This window comes from Lissotriton vulgaris, chromosome 7, assembly GCF_964263255.1.
Source record: "Lissotriton vulgaris chromosome 7, aLisVul1.2, whole genome shotgun sequence".
NCBI classification, from domain to species: Eukaryota; Metazoa; Chordata; class Amphibia; order Caudata; family Salamandridae; genus Lissotriton; species Lissotriton vulgaris.
The window spans coordinates 1,019,144,356-1,019,171,252 of NC_141695.1; the positions used below are offsets into that span (position 1 = coordinate 1,019,144,356).

Consider the following 26,897-nt stretch of genomic DNA (forward strand, 5'->3'; position numbering starts at 1 on the left):
ATCCTGGCTGGACGCTCCTTCAGGCCCTTCAGGCCGGTGCTTGGTCTCCACCCAGCTGTCTAAGACAGCTGGGTGGAAAGCTGCAAAGCACGCCTGTCACTTTGGCAGGCTCAAGAGAGCCAGTCAAACTGACATGCACACTTTAGAGGGTCCATCTTGCTCCTCCAGTCTTCTATGCTGCCAATCGGTAGCAGAGAGGGACACGCCCCCATTTATCTTGGCTGGAGGTTGCTGCGTGCTAAGCATGAAAAATAAAATGGCAAAGGAATCATTTCATTGCCATTTTATGTTTCACGTTTAACATCACTGCAGCGGGTGGGGGAGGGGGAGGGGCGGCGCGCCCTCGCGAAGAAAACGCTACTGTTGTAAACTTTTCTTATTTCCCCGTGTGGCCAATAACAGTGCTTGGGAACTCAAGGAAAAGTATCTTTCTAGAAGAGAGTAAACACTATACCAGAAATGGTAGAGCAGACCCATTATGAATCTAAATCTAAGCTGCTATCTCAAATTGCACAATGATCCATCTATCCAGTGTGTCTCCTACACCCTCCCACAAAATCACCAGAAACAACTGAAGCCTTTAATCATAGAAAAAGGTCCAAACATTCAAAGCCTCATAACAAAGGCCTATAGGAACTAGGTTTTATCTATCCCTTAAGAAGATGGAAAATCATTGGAACCTTACATTTTACTTTACTAGGGATTACAGAAAGTGAAGCTATGCTAAAATCAATCCCTTTTACATACTATAAATTTGACACACATCCTGCAGTGACCACTAGGTACATGGCAGCTACAATTTTGCTATACATTACTGAAATCATCATCTTGTGTCTGAGGCAAGACCAGTTTCTTCCCCGGCTCAACAAAGCAGCACTAGCTCCATGTACTTGAAAAACAACTCTCTTGTACCATTAAGTTTCCCAAATTGTTATGCAATTTCACTCTTGCCTTGGCTTTGTAAAAATCGGAATACACAATTGCTACATAACTCCAGCCATTTCTGCAACAAAATTAATATTTGACACTTTCCAGCCATAGGATGGCACCAAAGCAGCGCTAGGACCAGCAGTATTATTCTGGAGTAATCTTATGGTTGCAGCATATAATGGAGACCTTTTCTTGCTCATCCTTTTGAATCAGTCTACCACATTCAATATTATGGATTTGAGAAGACTCCTTGCAAACAGTGGTCCTTGGTTACCAATCAGCACTTACCAGGTTTCAGTCATTTCTAGTGGAAAGAACACAGCGTATCAAGCTTGTACCATTACAATCTTCTGAGCTGACTGTCAACTGTGACGTACCACCAGGGTCACTTTTGACCCCTCTGTTATTTAGTGCTTCCATTACTACATTCTTCCAGCCCCTAATACGCAAAGGAATGTCCTTCTAATTTTTGTAGATGACATGAAGATTTCTTTGCAAGTAAATGAGCTTCACAACGATTCTTCATCTCCAGTACAGGGCCTCGGTGGCTTAACTTCCATGAACTACTTACTATTACTACCTTCTTTGCAAACAAAAGCAAAAACCTGGGAGTGATCTGGGATACCAAAGTCAGTTTCAGGTCAGTCATAGGGCCAGCCATCTTTAGTATGAGGCAACTAAAGCAATCCTTTCCATTCATTGATAAGAACCATCATAAAAGGATTTGTTGGAGCACAAATTAGTTCTTAAAAATGCCAAAGGAGACTACTTAGATCCATTGATTGGGAGAGTACCTAAATTCCAGATCTTCTGGCTTCAATAGGTGTATAATGCAGCCACTTCATCGATTCTTATTCTGAGGAAACTCATCCATTAGAACCAGAGGTGAGGACATACCTATCTCCTATGCTGGCAGAGTTTGTGATCTTTTCTTCACAGCAGTCTCTTAGAAGAGGTAGTACTATAGAAGCAAGGCAGGACTGGGGTCTTGTCCTACTTCAATATTCGGCCTATTGATGGTATTTGGATTGTAACATATTGAAAAAATCATAGAGCGTTTTATGTGTGCCAATATTTACAACCTCCCCCTGATTTCTATGGCTAACTAAACTGATCTTAGCATCACAGAAAGCTCCTAATTTGATCTGCAAAGATGGTTCACACCCCCATACCTTGTCTGAACAAGGAAACAGTGCTCAGTATAATAGCAGTGTCTCGTTTGCATTGGCAGGCAGACAGATAAGCCTGCTGAAAGGAAGCTAAAGGTGCCTCTCAATAGCCTTCACCAAAGGAAGGTGATACAGGCCGACATGGCCTCCGGCTTAGCCAGATTGGGAGGATAAATATAATCATGGTCATAACCCCAAAAGTTAATTTCTTATTTGAGAATATTCTCCTTTGGTTTGACAACTATGACCTCCATGCAGTTCCGTCTTTGATTAATAATTTAGTGTTGGGACGCAAGGGCTTTTGTATGGTATGGAAAATATAAAATCAATCACGGAGGAAGGGGGTATTGACACCCCTGAATATCCATCTTCAATTTGATGGGATCCAGCAGTTCAGAGCACTGATGATGTATAGCATGGCAGTGGAACCCTGGAATGTCTTCAATGTGTGATTGCACCAGAGTCCTCGAGAAGTTTGCCTATAACTTTGCAGCAGCCAAATACTTCAATACAATGAGGTTCAAGACATTCGACAAAGTATGTGGAACTAGAAGGGGAAATTATGTGAGTTATAGGTCTTTCAAACAACTGCATATTCCAACCTATACAGGACTCCTCAGGCACCTCAGACTATTTAAAGGACAGGAAGATCTATTCTTTTACTTAATAATACTGAGGAGAGTGTGTGTATACGTACACTGAAGGGAGGATATTCCTCCATGACTGCTGGAATGGAGGACAGCTGCATACAGAGTTGCCACCTATGATCGTAAGAGACATTATAGGAAAGTACCAAGAGTATGGCAGTGTTTTTAAACTGGAATTCAATGGCTGAACCAGCCATTTTTAAATATTAACTTGGCCGATGTAGATTGCGTTGGGCTCAGAAGAGCGTTAGGGGCGCTCTCCAAAGTTTAAGCCAGACGAGGAAGAATTGGGCGGTAATGGATTCGAATATCTCTTCCGTCGAGCAACAATGAGGGCGCAATAAGAAACTTTATAAATAAATAAATAAATGGAAGAGATGCTAAAAGGTTGTGGTTTTAGAACCCTATCTTTGGAAGACTTAGATCTCAGATGTCTGAGCGAAATCAACATTGCTTAGCTTCAGAAAAAATGCAAAAACTTTCCTGTGTCAAAAATAACTGAACAGCTAGGGTTCATCCAGCTTTTTAAGTTGTGACACTCAAAGCACAATGTTGTCTTTTTATTATGTATTGTATTTATTACTTGATTATTATTATTTATTATATATATATATATATATATATATATATATATTTATATATATTACTATTGCTTTTAGTATTTATTACTAAGTCCACATTGCCTATAGGCAATGCAGCAGGTTTATTGTGTGTTTCATGTAAACAAATAAATATGTAAATCTATTTATATACTAATATAATGAAGAGAGAGCACCCAATACAGCGTTGGAAAGGGCAGTTGCACCTGAAGAACATAGGCTATGCAGACACCCACCATATACATTTAAAAGGTAAAAAAACGTGCCAGCAAAGTAGTCCCTTGTGGGCGTGTCTGCGTTGTGCTGTGGGCGTTTGCTGGGGGCGTGAAAAACGCTGGGGGCGTGTGGTATGTTCCGCCCTTCATGCCATGTCTCATATCGTGTGCTAATCCCACCCTGCTCCCTTTAACCCCTTCCCTGCTGGCCGGTTTCCGCCCCCGGGCGGTAAACAAACGAACAGGGGCGGGCCATGACGAACCCCAGCCGTCATCAGCACACGAGCACCGTAGTGCATGACGGCTGGGGTTCGTCACCAGCATGGAAGGGGTTAAATACCCCTGCACCCCATAATCATAACCCACCCTTAATCATTAAAATACCCCAACACCCTTAAACACTAACCCATCTTAACCCTATAAATATACCCTGTACCCCAATACCCAAACCTATCCCTAAACCCTAAAAATACCCCTGTACCCCAAAACCCAAACCTAGCCCTGAACCCTATAAATATCCCTGTACCTCAAAACCCAAACCTACCCCTGAACCCTAAAAATACCCCTGTACCCCAAAACCCAAACCTAGCCCTGAACCCTAAAAATACCACTGTACCCCAAAACCCAAACATACCCCTGAACCCTAAAATACCCCCGTACCCCAAAACCCAAACCTAGCCCTGAACCCTTAAAATTCCCATATACCATTAAAAAAAAAAACATGCTTTTACCATTCATGCATTTAAAACGACTTTCGTTGTAAATGTATGCGTGGTAAAAGCATATAAAATGTAATGTTATGCGTTATAATGGCATTGCGGAGTCATGGTACTTTCGTAATGAAAGTATGCGGAGTGATGGTATGCGGAAAGAAAGTTGCCGAATAATGGGTGTTTACCCTCCCCCGGTAAGTACATTGGTGGCACGTCAGCCCACATCTCCAGCAACATACTCATATTTTTTCACCACCCATTTGAAAAATGCACAGGTCTCTCTCATTGATGGCCAGCACTGACATACACTTTTAGACACACCTCCCGCCACAAGTTCTAGAATTGCGAACTTTAGAGCTGGGGAGCTACGTTCGAATCTCGGCATCAGCTCAACATCCTGTGATTTCAGGCAAATTGCTTTGTCTCCCCGTGCCTACCACAAATGAATGTGTTCTTCTGTAATGTAAATTTTGCTCATGTCATGTTGTCGAGTTCGCGCTATATAATATTGCAAGGAAAAATAAAGCGGGGAAACTCAAGTTCACACACTACTGAACGCGCACTCTTAAGTGCATCAGCAGTGCACTGTGAATCGGAGCGTTTCACAGGCCTGTCACAGATAAGAAATGCTATCAAAACGAAATCCTACAAAACAATATACTACTGGCCGGCAGCAATTCATACCCGGACAACGTCGGGACGGGCTGCTAGTAAGTAAAATAAAATAAGTGTCTGTGTCTGATTGTGAAATGTTATTCAATAGTAACTTTTTCACAACCTGAATTTAATGGGCCAGACTTTTCCTAAACCAACTGGTTTGAGTCACTGAATCGTTGTCTCTAACACAATCTTCCATGCCATTTGGTAATGTCTCATTTACAGATTATTTTGGCATAGTCTGACAAGCCATTTGAAATATCTTTAACTGCCGGTATGGAAAATGGGTTGTCTTCAAACTGGAATCCATGTCTCCATTAAAATATACACCCACTCAGCCCCTCATTACTGAGTGGCTCAGGACATCACAGTAACAGTAACTACGAAGATGAGGAAAACCCAGGCATTTACAAGAGGAACCCTGAGGGTCCCTTTAGAAATTAAGAATCTTTAATTCTGCGTGCAATTCCTCCAATAATTCCTCATTTTCTCTCAAATTTTACCATAGAAATTTCAGCAGCCGTAATCTCAATGTGAAAAGGAACAGATCCATGGAATCACCACGGATCTCATAATTCCAACGGGGCACATACCTGCTGTCACCAGCCAATTCAGAATTAAGATGCCACTTGTAATGAGGGCCTCATTGGTTTCCCTTCACCTTGTCCCAGTACCTGGGATACATTCCTTTGCTAACTCTTGTCTTACATTTCTTTACATTGTTATATTTCCTTAATAACATACTGCTGCCCTTGTATCATCACAGAACATATACATAGCAATTTTACCGCATATTAAAGTAATACTCAGGGAGCATTGATCTGAACATGGAGTAATTATGACTTCAGCTAGGTAATCAGCTGGAAAATGGACACAGAATAATGATGATATCAACCGGGTAATCAGGCAACCGGGTAATCAGGCAACCGGGTAATCAGCGGGTAATCAGGCAACCGGGTAATCAGGTGGAAAAAAGAGATATACCCTTGTTGATGAGCCTCATTTCCTTGTATTGTTAAGTATGTAATGTATCCTTCATCTCTGTGCTAACCAAGGTGTTATTGGTGCTTGTTACTGAAGTAATATTCAGTCGAATGATTCATACAAATATTGATGTATTTAAAATGCCAATGAGAAAATGCAAATGAATGCAATAATTGTCAAAGGCAGTAGGTCTCAGCTCTACAAGGCCAAACTATTGGCATTGCCAACCTTTTTTGATTCTCAACCACGTGCAAACACGTCATGACGGATGCACTTGCATGGCTGGCAGTCTTGCAATGGAATTTCCCTAAAAGAAAACCCATTCCCAGATCGCCACCAATGTGTACGGTGGCCATTTTTAATATTACCTTTCCTACATGGCTGACCCTCATTTTAGTATGGCAAAATAAAAAGTAAGAAAAACTCAAAGACAAAGTGCATGAAGCATAATGTATCCATAAAATCAATAAAAAATCAATTAAAACAATAGTTATGAAAGGGACCACCAGGGAAGTCAAAAGCGAGCACATGGGCGAGGAGGCAGAGAAAAAACAGGGGAGAGAGCAAGGAAATACACGCACTTGCATGGAGTGCTGGATACAACAGGGAGAAATAAGTCCCATCAAGTCAATGATGGAAGGATACTACTCATCCAATCACAACACTAAGAGACCAAAATGCTCGTGGGCAGGACAAACTCAAGAATAGAGATGAGAGCCATTGAATAAAAAAAAAAATGCAGCTGAGTTAAATAACAACGTCGTCCAATCACGAACAAGAGGCTGGCCCAAAGCCCATTCCAGGTATGTACTGTACTGGAAACCATAGGTCTGCCAACAGACAGTTGACACTACGTATAGCTGAGACATGTGAAACAGCTTTACGTTCCTTTGTATGTAAATGTATTCATGTATCTTTGTATGTGCAAGTGAAGCATTCTGCGAAATTGCAACAGTCACAGCTTCCCAGGAGTACTCGTTGCATTTCTTGTGAATTCCTGAAAGATCAGGATTAAACTTGGCTTAAATTTAAGTAAATGTTTGACTTTTCCAGAGAGATTTTTGAGAATTGGCTCTGCTGGTCTTTAGAGATCCTACTATATGACCCTCATTATCTCCTGTCATTGGAGGAGCAGCCATATGCATGTTTTTATTTAATGACATTCAGATTTTTTACAGTCACCTTGAGTGCAATTAGCTTCTTATGAAAGGTGAGCTACTGCTCCCTATATACAAGACAGAACATAATTTAAACAAAGTAAGGACAAGAGGTACGACAGCCATGCTTCAGCGAGGTGGCTGTTCACTGCTGGGGTGGATTTTTGAGTCTATGAAAGCTATTATAATTCTGCACATTAGGGAGGTAATTAACTGCCGATTTGTGAACTTTCAAAGCTCAGTGTAAATTGTCTGGTTGAGTGTCAGCGAGTGAGTGGGGCCCATTTTTCCCAGTTAAGTTGCAGGCTTGGGAGTCCCCACAAAATAGTTTTGAGAAAATGAAGCCAATTTGTGCATTGGCATTTCAAATACATTGGAAAGAAGCTGTAAGTACTACAGACAGCTCTGAAGGGTAATTCCTGGAATATTCCAGTACTTTCATGGGGTGTTCAACAAGTCTATTCCTCCACCAGGACTTTGGAGGTTCATCCACCAAGAACACCGGCTAAGGAATTGGGCTAAAATGCTGCATTCTTGGTGTAATTTTCCTAAAAATTAAGTTGTTTGGGTAACCTGGGCAAGGAATTTGACGTAGCCATCTATCATTTTTAAATGTTTTCCCATTTTCCCGTCTTGCCCCTTCCAGGTAGATTTTCAGTCATATATTATACCTGGATTCTACTTGCAAGGGACAGGGCATGGAAATTAAAAGTTACGCGGCTCCCATAATCTCAACTATTAGACTGTAGAACACCTCCTCAAGTTAGACCTGAACTCCTAAATACCGGGTTATCATTTTGGGTAAATAAGTCAAATGTCTCAAGTCAAAGCTAGCCATGTGGAGGCTTTTCATTTAGTAAATCCACAGGTTTGGCACGCAAAGAACACAATACCATTTCTTCATCCTCTTACATATACTACTTATTTCCCGGATAGGGAAAATCTGCCTCACAGGTCCATGGATTGTACTGTGATCCAATGGATGCCTAACATGTGCTAATCACTTTCTGGGGTGCCCATTTTATTTCTAGAGTGCCCACCAATAACCATGGGTAGTCACCACATGCCAATAGCAGTGTAACTTCAACTGCTAGGATGCCTCCAAAATGCCAATGAGGGGCAGCATATGTCAGGGTCACATGCTATAATGATGCATTCAGGCTCACTGTATGCCAAGCATGACCGCCTTATGTCAAGGCCATCATAATTCCATCCTGTGTTTTTTCAAAATTTGTGTAATTGCTGTCCAAATATTGATGTTTCTGCCAAACAATTCCAGGAATCTACTTATAATAAATTACTCAGTGTATTAGCTAACTTGGCGGTGCTGCAGCCCATATATGCCAAGGCTCCTAAAGGGGTGCTGCTAAAATACCATGTGGCTTCTGAATGCCCCAGTGGTGCTGCTCCGTACTGCACACATAATTTACTATTTTAGTACATTGTTAAGCCAGGACTGCTTATTGTGCTATCTGCTGTTGAGGGTGCCAAAAGGCTACAGATTACTCAAAGGTTACAGATTATACAGGTATAAACAGATAATTCATCTTCCATATTACATATATTGCCACGATGCCTGTTTCCTTTTGTCCAAATACACTAAATATTACCATTTCAACTCCCAGTTTGGCACAGTTAAGCTCCTATTGCAATGGCAACGTCCATACTGCCACAGTTAAGCACCCATTGCAATGCCAGTTTCTTCACTGGTCAATACATTAAGAAGGGCCTCATTTAGAGCATGTCGGACAGCCCACCATCCACCAGGGTGCTGGTCAGGCTACCGCTCACCATATTTAGAAATCTCGGCCAGCATTCTGGAGAGCCGGCAGCTCCTTTGAAGCCACTGAAAGTTTGCTGAGCAGCCGCGTGAAGCAAGTTTAGGGCACCCTCTCAAAACATGTTTCAAGCGGCCACACAGCAAACTTTTATTTCTTTTAAAAAACGAACTCGAAAAGTGGTAGTTTGTTTTGCAAAACAAAAAACGAACCCTTCCACTTTTGGAGGATACCACAGGTGGCGTTATCGGGGACACCGCTGTCATAAATATGGCAGTCCAACGGGCGGACTGTCTGTTAGGCAGACAGGGTACTCTGCCATGTTTGTGGGCAGAAGCACTGCAAGGTTCCATTGCATTGATTAGGCACTGCACAGCCAGAAGTAGTTCTTACATCTTCCCTCTTACAGAGATGATGGAAGGCATGTGCAGGAACAGTATTCATGCTTGTTTACTGACACAGAGAAAGTATAGCAAAGGAACTAGCTATGCAAGGTTCATCTACAGAAAAGAGGTACCCCAACAGCAAGACAAAAGGTTCTGTAGCGAGGAAGACCTGGACACGCCCTAGAACAAGGCTCTTTTCCTAAGCTCAGCAAAGCATGCTCATCCTGCTCAGGACTGCCTTCTGCTCTTATTTACTTCCTCCTCACTGTAGCTCGTCATCTCCTAATCAGGTGCTGTGGAGGCCTAGACTCAACCTCGCACTGAGTTAGGCTGCCAGGCACCGGTGAGGTGTGTCGAAATTAAGAGCAGCAGAAGTTAAAGAGGGTGCTATCATGACTGAGCGCTTGCCAGTAGCGGCTGGTGTTGTTGAAGAGAAGGGGTCAGGGGGACAACAGACAACAAATAAAATACAATTAAAAAAAACTTACATGCAAGCAGCTGCTTTGTGTTCTACTGCTCCAGTCTACTGTAGTCACAGGCTCGCAGGTTCCCAAACTCCCCTGCAGCCAATCCTGATGCTGCACTCAGGTATGAGAGCAGCATCAAGATTGGCCTGAGCACCCTGAATTTGTGTTCCCAGTGAAACTGGGAGCCTGTGCCTGCTGTCTCCAACCTGGCAGCGCAGCTCAGGATTGAGACATCTTCAGTGCGCATGTCAGTTTGGCCCTCCTGAGATGACTGGCCAAACCCACATGCGCACTGATACCAGAGCATACTACTCCCTCTCCATTGACAATCATTCTCCTAGCCCTGCCCCCAAAGACTCGGCTGGTGAAAGAAAATTAAAATTATAATAAAACATGTTTATTATCGTTTTATTTTTTCTTTCCTGCTGTTTTGAGGCAGCTGATGGGGAGGAGTTGTGGCGACGCTCCTCTGCCACAGCGGAGGAGCCGGCGGTGGCATTTACGCATGCCCATGGTCCATGCCCCGCCCCCCTTCATTGAGTGAGTCTCATAAGCATGCTCAGACAATCAGCAAGGAAGAGGGAGACCTGGTGGAACATTCACCGGGGCAAGGACTACTGCATAAAGTTCTCGTTGTGCTTTTAACCCTGACGTGCCCTGCTTTCACCTGCACACTGATCAGTATCTCCTCATGCCTCGTGCAAAAGCCACTCAGGAGCTAACCTGGTGGCCAGAATGCTACCTTCATCCTAGTTACTGCATACACAAATTAATGGGCAAGTCGTTAATTATTATAGAGGGTAACATTGAATGATCCTACAATATTTTGTGCTTCACAGTGAAGATTAATCGAGATCGTAACCGCTTCAAGCATGACTTTCTATTGCAAATCGGCCATTCTTTTAGAGCCGAGACTTGGAAGGCGCCAAGCTGGGCTTCATTCAAGTGGGCTGGAAATGTATTGTAAACAAACAGTTTAGTCTCCCATTCCTTGCTTATTGACGTTGACTGCAATATACCCCATAGAGAGACATTCAGACTCAGCACTCCACGACTAAGCAAAACCAGCAGCTTTGAAAGCAGATGTGGCAATGCACGATACTGTGCTTTGAGGGTCCCTGTTGTTTTCAGTACACAGATACCATGTGCACCCCTGTGTGGGGCAACCACAGCATTTTGGATACTCGCCCACATGAATGCCTTTCATTCTATAACAATGCAGTTGAATGTCACTTTAGGCACAAGTATAGTCAAGGAATGTAGAAAACGAATACTGTGTAGCCCAGCTGAGTGTGGATTATTGAAATACATAAGTCCCAGGGCGCCTGCATACAAATAAACATAGACAATTAAAGACACGTTCATATAAAACAGAGAAGCAATTATTTACTGGTTAAATGTGGCTTCAAGGTATAATCAGCGTTAGCATCACCAGGAACCTTTAAAATGGAATGCCTATGAGGCAGCACCAATATTTAAATGCCCTCTGGTTATCATAGGTTACAGATTTACCATTATGATTACATTTAATACGAGCATACAATAGCAATGATGCGTTTAGGCACTCAATAAGTCATCATACATGCACTCTGTTTTACAACCTTGCACTCAAGCAGCCATTCATCCACCCTCTCACTCATTCTTGCATTCACCCACCTACCCATCTGTGAAGGGTGGTCTTAAAAAAAGAGAAGGAAAGAAATGAAAGGACACATATGAATGGAAAAAATCGAAAACTAAGGGACTGACCACCTGCCTAGACACTGAAGCATACTCATTTTCAGAGAGATGTGCATATGTGATCAGGCAAAATGCTGTTAGTCACAGAGCAATAAATCCACTGGCAGAAATGAGCTAATCCATTGCCCCATGCAGTATGCTGTCATACAAGCAGTACCTGAATGAGACTCAATCAGACAGAAGAAAGCCGACCTGGGGACCCATGATATATGTATATGTATCTAGAGGTCCATCAAGGATTATTGCAGTGGAAATCTTCAATGACCACGGGTGACAAAGAAAGTAAAGGAAGCAGCCAAAAACAAATGCACGCACATAATCAACAAGCACATAAAAATGCATTTAAACAAGCATTGGCAAAGCCAAAAGGTCTGGCCTTCGCAAACATGTGCATTGTTTGCATTTTTAAGTTGTCAGTGCAAGCATATGCAACAGAATAAAATGCAAAAAAGAAAACATGCAACTACTTACTTGTGGCTGCCATATAATTGCAATGGTTCTTTTTGTTAATTAAACCATTCACTAATGTGCCTTTTTACAATTGATCTTATTTAAATAACAAACCTTTCAGTTCTCCGTAGTAGCCAAGGAGAGTAGAGTAAACCCCGTGTAGCAAAACACTCTAATGGCGGGCAGCTACAATGTGACAATGATTCTTGTAAATTTTATAACAGCAACTTTAAAAAGGAAGCAGAAAATAAATCACATCTGACTTGGCACTAAAAAATGCATTAAAAAAATTGCCAGTATTTAAAGGTAATGTAACAAATAAATAAAACATACTTTTAACCAAATATGTAACTGAAAAGGAAGAAACTACTTTAAGTAGATAAGAACAGCGTGTGCAGGATTTATGCAATCACTCAAAGTAAAGAGAGCCAGTGGGTAAAGTAGGCTGATCCATTGTCCCATGCTGTATGCCGTGGTGGGTGAAAGCAAAACGTGAATGACAATTTAACAGGCAAATAGATGAAGGCTGCTGACTAAAATACACTTTATGTAGGTATATGCTGTATGATTTCTTTGAAAAAACAAAATTCTAACAAGACAGCTTAAGCAATCTCAGAGGCAAAACTAAAAAAGTAGAAAAAAGGAAACCTGTTACTATAATAAAATTAAATGTAGCAGCAGGCGGCCGTCTTTCAGTGGTATTGTACATAGGGCCTAATAATGACTGCGGCAGTCCAACGGTGGCGGTGCGGGCACCTCAGCACCATCGTTCCGACTGCCCTATTACATGGTACAGCCGCAACGGACAGGAATCAGAGAGCCTTGGCGGTATTGCAGTGGTCTTGAGGCCGCAATATGCTTGCCGGTGCTGCTGCGGCACCGTCAAGCATATCACGACTTTCCTCTCTACCTCGGTTTTCATGGCGGTGAGCCTGCCATAAAAACTGTGGCAGAGAGAAAACAAACGCCTAAGGTCCATAGAGTGCATGCAGGGGGGCACATGTTGTGCCCCCCGGTTTGTATGCACTCCATTTCCTGCACGGTATGGACTGCAGAGTCCATGCCGTGCAGGAACTGCCTTTGGTGCTTGCCGTGCCTATTTTCATAAGACATGAGAAAACTCGTCATCTGGGGGCTTGTGCTCACATGGCTTTGGCGGTATGGGAGTGGGACAGCGGCATGGTGGCCCCGCTCCTACATCGCCAAAGTCATAATCGGGCCCTTACTCTGTTGTTGTTTTTAAATGTCCAACATGGCCAAAAAATTTAGAAGAATTGTGTTGCTATCTTGTGATGGTAAAACAATGATACACTATTTACAACAACATTCTAAAATGGCAGCCTTTTTAGAAGCAGTGGCCGCACAAGATGAGGCAAACTGCAGTTGAAATGAGCCGCAAGTGAGTGGCCCAGTAGCACTGACTGGGAAGATGCAATTAGTTCCAAAAAACTAAATTAAATAAAGTAGAAGGAAATAAATAAAAAAGGGGACTATACAAGGAGAACATGGAGAACTGAAGGACTGAGCCACCAGCCCTGCACAAAAGCACACATATTTTTAGGCAGCTGTGCAGATATGATCAGGCAAAATGCCACCACTCACAGGGCAAAATAGCCAATGGCTGAAGTGTGTTGTAAATTATCCCATGCGTAGTGCTATTATGGTTGAAAGTGAAGTGTGAATGACACTTAAACCAATGGCAGGAGGGGACTGATTCTAAGCCTCTCTATAAACGCGTGTATGTATCTATGTATTATTTTTTTATCATTTTATTTATTACAAGATCCTGGATGAAACCTAAACATAGCAGCTCTTCTAGGAGGGTCTAGCAAGGATTATCATAATGCACGTTTTCTACACCCAGGATTTAGCTAAGGAGGTCACCAGCACAAAAACCCTTGACTACTGTGGTAATCTACGATATTTGATAAAAACAAAATTCCTGCTAACAGGCTTTAGCACAGTATCATAAAAATCAACCCTTAAAGTGCTACTGGCTTTAATATATGCTCCTCACAATCAGTGTCTTGCCTGCTCCATTTTCTTGCACCTTTTCATAATAAACAAATCAGACCTATGACATCTGGCATAACTTTTCCCATTGAGCAAATCAGGTCTACAGTTTTTACCATTGGCTAGTCAATGTAACCAACTCAGTCCACTGTATTGAGTCCAAGTCTTCTCCTAGGGAAACTATCAGGAAGCATACAGCCATCACATTTAAACAAGTGGCAAATTTTCATTTGAAAAAACAATTTATCACTGCTTCTAGGTTGCCCTAGCAAGTGCTATCACAGTAAAAATCCTCTTCCCCAGGTTTGTCAGTAGGGGTGAACAATACCATAACCTTTGTCGACTACAGCAACCTATGAGATTACATAAAATATTATACTAGTTTACATAAGGTACCACAGAATAATACCAATACACCTTTAAGGGCCTGTTGGCTTTATTCTTATCATGATAAATATGCCTTTGTCATCACTTTTCATAGCAAACAGATTAGACCTACTGCGTGTGATATAATGTTTTCCAGTGAACCAGTTAGGCCTATTACCTTTATTATAGAACTATCACCATAACCAACTCAGGCCTTCTTTATTGAACATAATCTTTCCAACCCGTGAACCCTTCAGGTGCACTATTAGAGAAATACAAATTTAGTAAAATTACAGTTGCAAGGCAATAAACAACCCCTTCTAAGAGTTCCTAACAAGGACTCTACCTGTGCAAATGTTCTATCTACAGGGTTTGCCAGAGGGAATAACCAACACTACATTCTTTGCATATTAAAGTAATCTAGGAGATTCAATGTAAGAAAATAGCTGTCAACAGCCTTGAACACAGAGTAATATCAATCCACCGTTAGAGCCTAGTGGTTTTGTGCTTTTCACAGTGAACAAGTCAAGACCACTGCCTGAGTAGTAACTTCTCATACTAAACTGATCAAGTCTACTATATCTGGCATAACATTTCCCAATGCTGTAATACGAATTTTAGCCTTTATCAGTAGCTTGTTACCTATCACCATAACCAACTCAGGGCTACAGAATTGATCACAAGCTTTCCTGCAAGGTAAACAGCAAGCATACAATCATATAATTAGAAATATGTGCAAAATAAATGATGCAAAACAATATACAACTTCAACTAAGATGAGTTATCAATGGTTATCAAAGAGCGTATCTTTTGTCCAACAGAGTTTATTTGGGGTTAACCAACACAAAAATCCTTACCTACTTTATTAGTCTGTGACATTCCATGCAAACAAATACTGGTCTACACGCTTTAAAACTGTGTTTAACAATCCACCTTTAAAGACCTTTTGACTTTTATTTCTTTTTACTTATTGTTATTATTATTTTTACTTGTATTGATTTCACAGATCAGGCCTATGGCATCTAGCATAACATTTCCCAGTGTGCCAAATCAAGCCTATAGTGTTTATCATTGGTTTGTTACAACAACCAACTCAACCAACATCAGGCCTACCGTTATTGTTAATAAGCTGGCAATCATAAAACATACGGACATAAAATTACAAATATGTAGAAAATGAAAGTTGGAAAAACAATATACCACTCCAATCAATCAATCAAAATAAACTTTATTCGATTGTAGAAAAGCAATCATAAAAGCACAATAAAAAGCAGTTATAAGAGCAAATATTTTTAAAAAAGTTCATAACAATTCAATTTTCTCAGTAGTTATAAAATTTCAATTTACTAAAACATTACTACAACTTAGAGGACCCCCTTGTGCCAGAAGTAAAATACAGAATAGGACAGGATCAGATAAATTATAGGATTCATTCAAAAAGACGATTGTGAATAAGAGAAAATTAATACCCATATCAATTTTCACTGGTCACCGTCCAACCTCCTCTGCTCCATACTAACCCTTCACAATATTTTGCTAATTCGAAGCACTCTTTTAATGTACAGGGCAATCCTCCAGTCAATGTGTGCACTTTCTACGCATTGCAAACGAATAGTGCAGTACAACACTGTCTTAGACCAAACTCCCTTAATACAGGTACAAGTAGTGTTTTCCTTTGTGTCGCATAAAATTTACAGAAACGCATCATATGTAATATTGTCTGAATTGACTGAGAATCACACAGGCAGGCTGGAAAATTATGTGACCAGTCATTCATTGTAGGGAATGACAATAGTCTATGAATGGATCCTAACCTGAATCTAAAAAGCAGCATTCTATCAAAACCACTTTGTAAAAAAAGGACAGGTATGGCTCCATCCCTCCAGTAGTAAGTGTTAACTGATCTTTCAACACGCAGGGATTCGCAAGCTCCCCAAAAGCTCTCTCTTCATCTAGGTACAGAAGGCCCCTAGTTTTGAACTCATTTCTAGAGATACCAATCATTGGATATTCAGTCAAAATATCGAGTTTTTTATTTTGAATTACATTAATATTGATTCAGAAATATAGAATGGACACAATATCGACTGGACAAAATATAGACTACAAAAATATCGATTAGAATAGCATTAATATCGATTCCAAAATATAGAATGGACAAAATATCGAATGGACAGAATATAAACAACAAAAATATCGAATTAGAGGTAAGTAAGTTAATATCAATTTTTTAAAGTGCTTTTTATGTTACTATATGTGTGAAAAGTGTATATTTATTTTATAATTTATTTTAATTAATTCATTTTATGGCATTTTATTTTTGCGTAATATAAATCAGTAGCGGGTTGTGGGTTTATAGGGAAATAGGGTGGAAAGTAATTTAATTATAATTAATTAAATATGTTAATTTAGTTATTGGTATTTATTTTGAATTAATTGTTGATTAATTATTAATTGGTAATAAATTAAAATTTCATTGGTAATTCATTTTAGTTAATTGATTAATTGATAATATGTTAATTATATTAATTTATTTTCTGTAGCTGGTTGTGGGTTTATAGGGGAATAGGGTGGGAAGTAATTTAATTATAATTAATTAAATATGTTAATTTATTTATTGGTATTAAGTTGTATTAATTGGTAATTAATTATTAATTGGTAAATTATTAAAATTAAATTGGTAATTAATTTTAATTAATTGGTTAATTGATGATTATGTTAATTATATTAATTTATTTTCTGTAGCGGGTTGTGAGTTTATAGGAGAATAGGGTCGGAAAAAATGTATTTAAAATTAATTAAATATGTTTATTTATTGGAGTTTATTTTGAATTAATTTTGAATTAATTATTAATTGGTAATTAATTAAAATGTAATTGGTAATTAATTTTAATTCATTGATTAATTGGTAATTCATTAAAATAACATTGGTATATCATTGTTAATTAATTAATCATTGGTAAGTAAATAAAATATAATTGGTAATTAATTTTAAATAATTGATTAAATGTTAATCATGTTAATTGTATTAATTTATTTTCAGTAGTGGGTTGTGGGTTCATAGGGGTATAGGGTGGGAAGTAATTTAATTATAAATAATGACATTTTTTTATTTATTTATTGGTTATTTTTGTTGAAATTAAATAATTTATTATAAAAAACGAATAATATTTTTTTAAAAATTAAATTGGCATTAATATTTAATTAATTTTCGTTCATATATGAAGTATATACCTTCCCTACTGTTGCACTCTCTGGAGTGGGAATAGTAATTTTTACCCCTACGCTATCCAATGCTTTCCCTTCTGTTGCACTCATTGGAGTGGGAATAGTAGTTTTTATCCCTACGCTGTCCAATGCTTTCCCTACTGTTGCACTCTCTGGAGTGGGAATAGTAATTTTAACCCCTACGCTATCCAGCGTTTTCCCTACTGTTGCACTCACTGGAGTGGGAATAGTAATTTTCACCCCTACGGTATCCAAGGTTTTCCCTACTGTTGCACTCTCTGGAGTGGGAATAGTAATTTTTAGCACTACGCTATCAACGTTCTCCCTACTGTTGCACTCATTGGAGTGGGAATAGTAATTTTTACTCTCCCGCTATCTAATGCTTTCCCTACTGTTGCACTCATTGGAGTGGGAATAGTAATTTTAACCTCTACGCTATCCAATGCTTTCCCTACTGTTGCACTCACTGGAGTGGGAATAGTAATTTTTACCCTCCCGCTATCCAACGCTTTCCCTACTGTTGCACTCACTGGAGTGGGAATAGTAATTGTTATCTCTACGCTATCCAACGCTTTCCCTATTGTTGCCCTCTCTGGAGTGGGAATAGTAATTTTTACCCCTAGGCTATCCAAAGCTTTCCCTACTGTTGCACTCTCTGGAGTGAGAATAGTAATTTTGACCCCTACGCTATCCAACGCTTTCCCTACTGTTGCACTCTGTGGAGTGGTTATAGTAATTGTTATCCCTACGCTATCCAACGCTTTTCCCTACTGTTGCACTCTCTGGAGTGGGAATAGTATTTTTTACACCTACACTATCCAACGCTTTCCCTACTGTTGCACTCTCTGGAGTGGGACTAGTAATTCTTACCCTCCCGCTATCCAACGCTTTCCCTACTGTTGCACTCACTGGAGTTGGAAGAGTAATGTTTACTGCTACGCTATCCAATGTTTTTTCTACTGTTGCACTCACTCGAGTGGTGATAGTAAATGTAACCCTCTCGCTATCCTATTGTGACGATTCAGACTCTGTGGATGCCCCCTCGGGGCACTTTTCCCCTCATTGCTCTCCCATTCTGTGTTTTCAGAACAACAACGACAATGATGACTGCGGCCCCTTTAAATCCTATGCCTGGGCCACTCCGCTGGGGGAGTCACGTGGTTCCAGCGCTCTAAATAAGGAAGACGCCGAGGAAGAAGGTCGTCGTACATCGGGACCACGGATCGGACGCCAGGAGGAAACACCGGTGAGGACCTTCTTTGTTTCACCGTCGGAGAACGGAAGGACGGAGCCTGACACCGGGAAGAGGACAACAACAGCCGAAGCCGCCTGCGACGCCGAGGAGCTGAGCACCGGAACAGAAGGGCAGCCAGACCCTACCTGGCAACGCGAGTACGCCAGCCACGGCCACCGGGGGTCGTGGCTGCACAAGGTACGAGACAAACTTCAACGCTCTTGGGGTCGGGGACTGGAGGACGGGAAAGGAGGGGGGAAACCGGGTGGAACCGAATAATTGGTGTTGACACTGTGCATAGAGGACGGGGCACAAAAACGTCCGTTTAAAGAACTGCACGCACACTGGTGAAGGTTCTGGTGAAGAGCTTCCCCCCACTTCCCTTGCTTCCTGCGTAGCTTTAACGCGTAAAACCCCATATTTGACAAGAGTTCTTGTTTTTTTGTTTTGTTTCACGGTATCCGAGGAGGTCTGTCAAGCATGAAGACCGGGGAACTCCGTTTGGGTGAAAACCTGAGGAGGAGAACAGAGTGTGACCAAGTTGTATTCCTACCTCCATGTTTTGCTTTGGACCCGAACTACATCTCCCAGAACTCCCTTGTTTAGCCTGGATTTGAACTAGTTCTCCCTGACTTGCCTTGGTTATTTTGAAAACATATATGCCTTTGACTCTGAATAAATCCTGACATTATAAGGCATCTAATTTGTCTTGGTCTGCTTCTACACTGCTCTACACGTGGTGTCAGAAGTGGGATCTTGTCGCCTTACCATGGAAAACCTTATACAACAGTTAATACGAGGGCAGGAGAAGCTAGAATGGGCAGTAGAAAAGCAGATGACTTCTGCTCAAGCAGACCGAGAACTCATGAGAGATAGTCTGGCCAACCATGCAGACCAAATGCAAAAAGTAGCAGACGATAGAAGGGAGTTAACAACACAACTTCAGATAAGGGCAGGAAATGGACCAAATGTGTCTCTCCAGAAATATGCAACCGGAGAGGACCCCGATGCCTTCCTTCTTAACTTCGAAAGGGCGGCAAGGGCATCTGGGTGGCCTGAAGCTAAGTGGCCTTTCTTCCTAGCCCCACTTCTTACCGGAGAGGCACAAGCTGCTTACCAAGTAGCTAACCCGAATGGTAATACTTCCTATACAGAAATAAAAGCTTTGATACTGGATCATATGGGCCTAGATGCAGAGGCGTATAGGGTACGGTTCAGGAAAGAACGCGGCACCCCAGCCGATAATCCCAAAACCCTATATTTTAAGCTAAAGGCAGCAGCAGACAAATGGCTAAGACCGCAGTCCCAAACAAAGGATGAAATCATGGACATGATTTATTTAGAACAATTCTTAGAGGCCTTGCCATACCCCATTCAAAGATGGTTGAAACAACTCAAACATCTGAGTCCTGAACAGGCGGTAGAAATGGCCACCACGTTTTATAGGGCGCAACCTAGGGCCTTACCTTGGGATTCTGAAAGGCCCTCAAAACCAGGGAGTGGTCCTGTACGACCCGAAAAGAAACCACTAAAACCCCCACTAGAAACGGTAAAACCAAAAACACCCCGATTAGAGCCACCTCCCCTACGCAACCCCCAGTGTTTTGAATGTGGAGAGTGGGGGCACATAGCACGTAACTGTCCCAGGAAGAAACCTCCAGAAGAACCGATGGACATCGGATGTATATCCCGTGCCATCCTATATTCTGCGGAACTCGGACCCAGTTTTCACGTAAGTGTCCAGGTTAAGGGTGTGCAGGTGAAGGCATTGCTAGATTCGGGGTGCAAACAGTCAGTCATTCTACAGTCCGTTGTATCACCACTCTCTGAAGAGGTGGAAGATTCTGTACCGATTAGGTGTGTTCATGGGGATGTAAAGGTTTATCCCGTTATCACTGTCCCTGTAGTCCTTCCCCAAGGTCAGACCCTAAAGGTTAGGCTCGGGGTTGTTCCTAGTCTACCGGAGGAAATGATAATAGGGCAAGACTATCCCTCATTTCTTAACATGCTACGAAACGAGTTACAGAACATCTCTCCCAACCCCAGAACACAACCTACTCTTCTAACCCAAGCTCCGTGGGTCACCGACCGGAGTTTCAGGTATGCTCAGAAAAATGACCCAACCTTGCAAGCAGCATGGTCTCAAGTGCAACAAACACCCGATAGCTTTCCCTCTTTTCACGTAAAAAACGAATTGTTATATCGCATAGGGAAACAAGGGGACACTCCTCAGTTGTTAGTGCCTCAAGCATTTCGGGAACAAGTTCTTTTCTTTGCTCATTCACATCTGCTCGCAGGACACAGAGGAGCCCAAAAGACGATGCAGATGTTGTTGCAACATTTTTATTGGCCTGGTATATTTTCCCAAGTCACTAGATTCTGCCAAGAGTGCGAGGTCTGCCAAAAAAAGAATCCTTACAAACCACCAGCTGTCCCGTTACAACCGTTACCAATTGTGGGTAATCCATTTGAAAGAATCGGAATGGATCTCATTGGTCCATTACCACGTACCAAGAAGGGACACCTCTACGCTTTGGTTGTGGTTGACTATGCCACAAGATACCCCGAAGCCTTTCCTTTGCGTACTCCTACAACCCGAAATATCTCTGAGAAACTCCTGGAGCTCTTTTCAAGAGTTGGTTTCCCTCGGGAGATATTGACTGACCAGGGCACTCCCTTTGTTTCTAAGTTGATGGGACAAATTTGTAAGTCTTTAGACATCTCACATCAAAACATCAGTATATCACCCCCAGACTGATGGACTCTGTGAGCGTTACAACGCCACTTTGAAATTGACATTGAAGAAGCTCTTAACTGTTGAGGGCAAAGAATGGGACCAGCTACTTCCCCTAGCTTTATATGTCATCCGAAGCCAGGTACAAGCTAGTCTAGGGTGCTCCCCATTTCAGCTCCTCTACGGAAGAGAGCCAAGGAGTCTTTTAGAGATTACAAAGGAAGTATGGGAACAAGAGAAAGAGGAAGATACTAAAACTTTTCTTGAGTATACCCAGAGTCTCCACTCCAGACTCCACAAGTTAAGGGAATTTGCTGATTCCAACCTAGAGAAAGCACAGAGACAACAACAAACCCTCTATGATAAGGGAAAGAAGTGGCGCCACCTCAACGTAGGTGATTGGGTATTGGTCCTGTTACCATCCAACCTAGGGAAACCACGATCTGGGTGGCAGGGCCCGTATAAAATCACAGAGAAAGTAGGTTTAACTTCCTATAAAGTACAGATCAAGCCCAGAAAGACCCAACTATATCACATTAATCTCCTAAAAAAATGGTTGGGTCCCCCCCCTCGAAATGTACAACATATAGGAACCCTGTCACAAGGTGAAAGTACCCTGAAGGAGTTAGTGGTCAATCCTGATTTAACGGAAGAACAAGACAGAACCCTTCAGGAGACCCTACAACCCTTTTCTCATCTTTTTTCTAACCTACCTGGAAAAACTAGGTTAGCTGAGCACACCATAAACACACAGGTTGGGAAAATAGTAAAACAAAAACCCTATCGCATTCCAGCTGCCAGGAGACAGGCCATTGAGGAAGAGGTTAAGAGCATGCTAGACTTAGGAGTCATAAAGCCCTCCAAAAGTGATTGGTCCTCTCCTATAGTCCTAGTGCCAAAGCCGGATGGGTCAGTTCGTTTTTGTATTGATTTCCGCGCGGTCAACTCTATTTCCAAGTGTGACTCATATCCAATCCCTAGAGTCGACGAGTTAATAGAACGATTGGGGGAAGCTCAGTACATTACAACCCTTGACCTCACAAAAGGCTATTGGCAGGTTCCCCTCAAGCCAGAAGATCAGGAAAAGACTGCCTTTGTTACACCAACAGGCCTGTATGAGTTTACTGTCTTACCCTTTGGGTTGCACGGGGCACCTGCAACGTTCCAACGCCTTATGAACAAGGTGTTACAACAACATCAGGAGTATTCCTCTGCATACCTTGATGACATTGTCATTTTTAGTCCAGACTGGGACTCACATCTAGAGCATTGTACTCAGGTTCTCAAGTCCCTACAAGCAGCAGGGTTACACATAAATGCAAAAAAATCCCGAGCAGGCTTTAGGAAGGTGAAATATCTTGGGTTCCTTCTGGGAAACGGTGTTATCGAACCACAGTCTGAAAAAGTGAATGCAATAACTGAAGCCCCTTTTCCCTCGACCAAGAAAGAGGTTAGGGCTTTCCTGGGGCTCTTGGGTTATTATAGACGTTTCATTCCACAATATTCTGAACTGGCTACTCCCCTGACTGACCTACTACAGAAAAACGTTAAAACCAAAGACTTCCAAAACCCCAGTGAAGACACCATAGCTGCATTTGTGAATCTGAAAAAGGCCATATCCTCTGCCCCCATTTTGAGGTCTCCTAATTTCTCGAAACCTTTCCTGTTACATACAGACGCTTCTGAACATGGATTAGGTGCAGTATTGTCCCAATTGTCGTCAGATGGTACTGAGCATCCCGTTCTTTTCATCAGCAGAAAACTCTTTCCTCGGGAGCAGAAATATCCTATCATAGAGAAAGAGTGCCTGGCCATTAAGTGGGCAATTGAGAAATTGCGTTACTATCTGGAAGGGGCCCATTTCGTCCTTTACACCGATCATGCCCCCTTGCAGTGGATGAGCCGCAACAAAGGTAACAATCCGCGAATCCTGAGGTGGTTCCTCTCCCTCCAACCTTTTTCTTTTGAGGTGGTGCACCGGAAGGGAGTTGACAATGGAAACGCTGACTTTCTTTCACGCCTTCCTTTGTTCCCCGAACGTGAACAAACTGGGGTAGGGGTGTGTGACGATTCAGACTCTGTGGATGCCCCCTCGGGGCACTTTTCCCCTCATTGCTCTCCCATTCTGTGTTTTCAGAACAACAACGACAATGATGACTGCGGCCCCTTTAAATCCTATGCCTGGGCCACTCCGCTGGGGGAGTCACGTGGTTCCAGCGCTCTAAATAAGGAAGACGCCGAGGAAGAAGGTCGTCGTACATCGGGACCACGGATCGGACGCCAGGAGGAAACACCGGTGAGGACCTTCTTTGTTTCACCGTCGGAGAACGGAAGGACGGAGCCTGACACCGGGAAGAGGACAACAACAGCCGAAGCCGCCTGCGACGCCGAGGAGCTGAGCACCGGAACAGAAGGGCAGCCAGACCCTACCTGGCAACGCGAGTACGCCAGCCACGGCCACCGGGGGTCGTGGCTGCACAAGGTACGAGACAAACTTCAACGCTCTTGGGGTCGGGGACTGGAGGACGGGAAAGGAGGGGGGAAACCGGGTGGAACCGAATAATTGGTGTTGACACTGTGCATAGAGGACGGGGCACAAAAACGTCCGTTTAAAGAACTGCACGCACACTGGTGAAGGTTCTGGTGAAGAGCTTCCCCCCACTTCCCTTGCTTCCTGCGTAGCTTTAACGCGTAAAACCCCATATTTGACAAGAGTTCTTGTTTTTTTGTTTTGTTTCACGGTATCCGAGGAGGTCTGTCAAGCATGAAGACCGGGGAACTCCGTTTGGGTGAAAACCTGAGGAGGAGAACAGAGTGTGACCAAGTTGTATTCCTACCTCCATGTTTTGCTTTGGACCCGAACTACATCTCCCAGAACTCCCTTGTTTAGCCTGGATTTGAACTAGTTCTCCCTGACTTGCCTTGGTTATTTTGAAAACATATATGCCTTTGACTCTGAATAAATCCTGACATTATAAGGCATCTAATTTGTCTTGGTCTGCTTCTACACTGCTCTACACCTATGGTTAATATATTGTATATTTTATTAATACTATATATATATATATATATATATATATATATATATATATATATATATATATATATATATATATATATATATATAGATATATATATATATATATATATATTTATGTTTTGTTTTTTTTTGTTTTTTTTTTTTGGTCCACCAACGTGTTCCCGTTACCGAGGGCACTACTTCTCACAGCCGGTGCGAGTTCCAGGGACGGGCTTTACCTGTGAATAATCGATCACCAACACAATTATACTCGCACTCCACCAGGATTAGTTATATAGCAGGTTTATTTCAACAGTGTGCCTTTACAGCATGCTATCATTAACCAACGAGTTTCAATCTTACGATCTTGCTCACGGTTTGTAACCGTGAGCAAGATCGTAAGATTGAAACACGTTGGTTAATGATAGCATGCTGTAAAGGCACGCTGTTGAAATAAACCTGCTATATAACTAATCCTGGTGGAGTGCGAGTATAATTGTGTTGGTGATCGATATATATATATATATATATATATATATATATATATATATATATATATATATATATATATATATATATATATATATATATATATATATATATATATATATATATTATATATATATATATATATGTACATTTTTTTAAATATATTAATTATCTATTAGTTTTAATGTTATTTAAGTATTTTAAGTATTTTTAAGTTAGTTATATTTATTATTTATTTTTATTTTTTTTTTTTAAACCTTTATTTACGAATGCACAATACACAGCGTCTGCCTACAACCCCGCAGGGCCGGCCGCTATGACATAAACAGGCTGAGTGAATAGTATAATCCGAGACAGTACGTTGCTGGAGCAATCTATCACGTCCACATTGTCGGCAAGAGCATAGCATCATACAAGTAGGATAAGAAAGGTTTAATTTTATGTTTTTGTCGAAAAGAACACAAACAAACAAACACATGGTATCATGGTGGCAAGGGTTGCTGGAGGTGGGGGGGGGGAAATAATGTGGGAGAAACGACAATGTCGAGGGGGGGGTGGCGCGCGCGAGAGAACAAAACATGTGGTGAAATTAGGAGAGGAACGTAAATCACGGAAAGGAGGGGAGAGGGACCTCATAGTCAAGCGGAGGAGAACAAATATCTCCACGATAAGTATTCCAGGGAGCCCAAACTCTGGACCACTTCCCTGGACGCCCCCGAGCCTCATATATCGTCTTTTCTCGGAACATGGACCAGTCCATGTTCTCTTTCCAGGCACTTAGCAATGGTAATCTAGGGGAGCCCCAGAGCTGCGCGATATCCCTCTTTGCGACCATGTTGCCTAGGGTAACCCAAAGTGTCTGGGCAGCATTGCAATCAGACGGTTCCCACACATTCAACAGGCAACGACGTGCCTCAGGAAGTAATGGGATCCCCGTGACACGACTCATAACATCGTGCACCCTGGACCAGTACGCAGCAATCATCGGACATTCCCACAGAACGTGAAGAAAGGTACCATCCATCCCACACCCACGCTTGCATCGTCCATCCGAAACCAAACCCATTCGCACCAGACGCACTCCAGTAAGATACACACGGTGGAGGATCTTCAATTGGACAAAGCGAAGTCGTGCCGGAATAGCCACCTCCTTAGGGGAGGACACAGCTGACTGCCAGTCCTCGTCGTCCAATTCAAGTCCGTCAGCCGTCCAGGCGGCCCAGAGCTTCTCAAGCTGGTCAGCTCTGTTGTTAATAAGCTTCTTGTAGATTAAGGAGATGGTACTATCCGGGACGTGGCCGTCCAGAACTCGATCCTCCAAGGGGGAGGATTGCGGAATGTCTGTACCAGGGGGAAAGACAGAAGACAAGGCGTGTCTCACCTGCATGTACCGGAAGTGCTCCCTATCGTCGAGTCAGTATTCCAGCTTCAATAACTCAAAGGACTTAACCGCGCCCCGTGCCCACAGGTCCTCCACAGTGCTGATCCCAATCATGTCCCATTTCTCAAACCCTTTCGTCTTCCACAGGTTGCCCAGCCGTTCCAAATCATACAGCGGCGTCTTACGTGTCAGTCTACCACCCCAGCCCGTGGCCACAGTAGCATCCCTCCATGCCCGCACAGCGCATTTCGTCGGGCCCGTAAGGAGTCGGAAGGGGGCCTTGGAATACAGTGCCCTATTAAAGTTGCCACCAGGCAACAATAGTTTATCCAAGGCAAAGGCAGGAGCGGGCTCCGGAGAGTATGTCGCATGGTTGATGGCGCTCAGGTGTGAGGCCCAGTAGTACCGTCTAATATCCGGCAACGCAATACCCCCGTCGTACCAGGAGAGCGTGAGCTTGGATAAGGCAATGCGGGCACGACCATCCCAGATAAGTTGTCGCTGTAAACTCTCGACTTCGTGGAAATAGCGAGCTGGAACA

General features: G+C 42.3%; 2 protein-coding genes across 2 annotated transcripts in view; both read left to right on the forward strand.

Annotated features, from left to right (window-relative positions):
* Positions 1–26,897, forward strand: part of FGF18 (fibroblast growth factor 18) — an 885,588-nt gene that overhangs the window by 582,331 nt on the left and 276,360 nt on the right. The window lies entirely within an intron of this gene.
* Positions 19,503–21,491, forward strand: LOC147702859 (uncharacterized). Its single transcript, XM_086928401.1, has one exon. It carries the CDS (start codon positions 19,503–19,505, stop codon positions 21,489–21,491), a length of 1,989 nt encoding a protein of 662 aa, XP_086784527.1.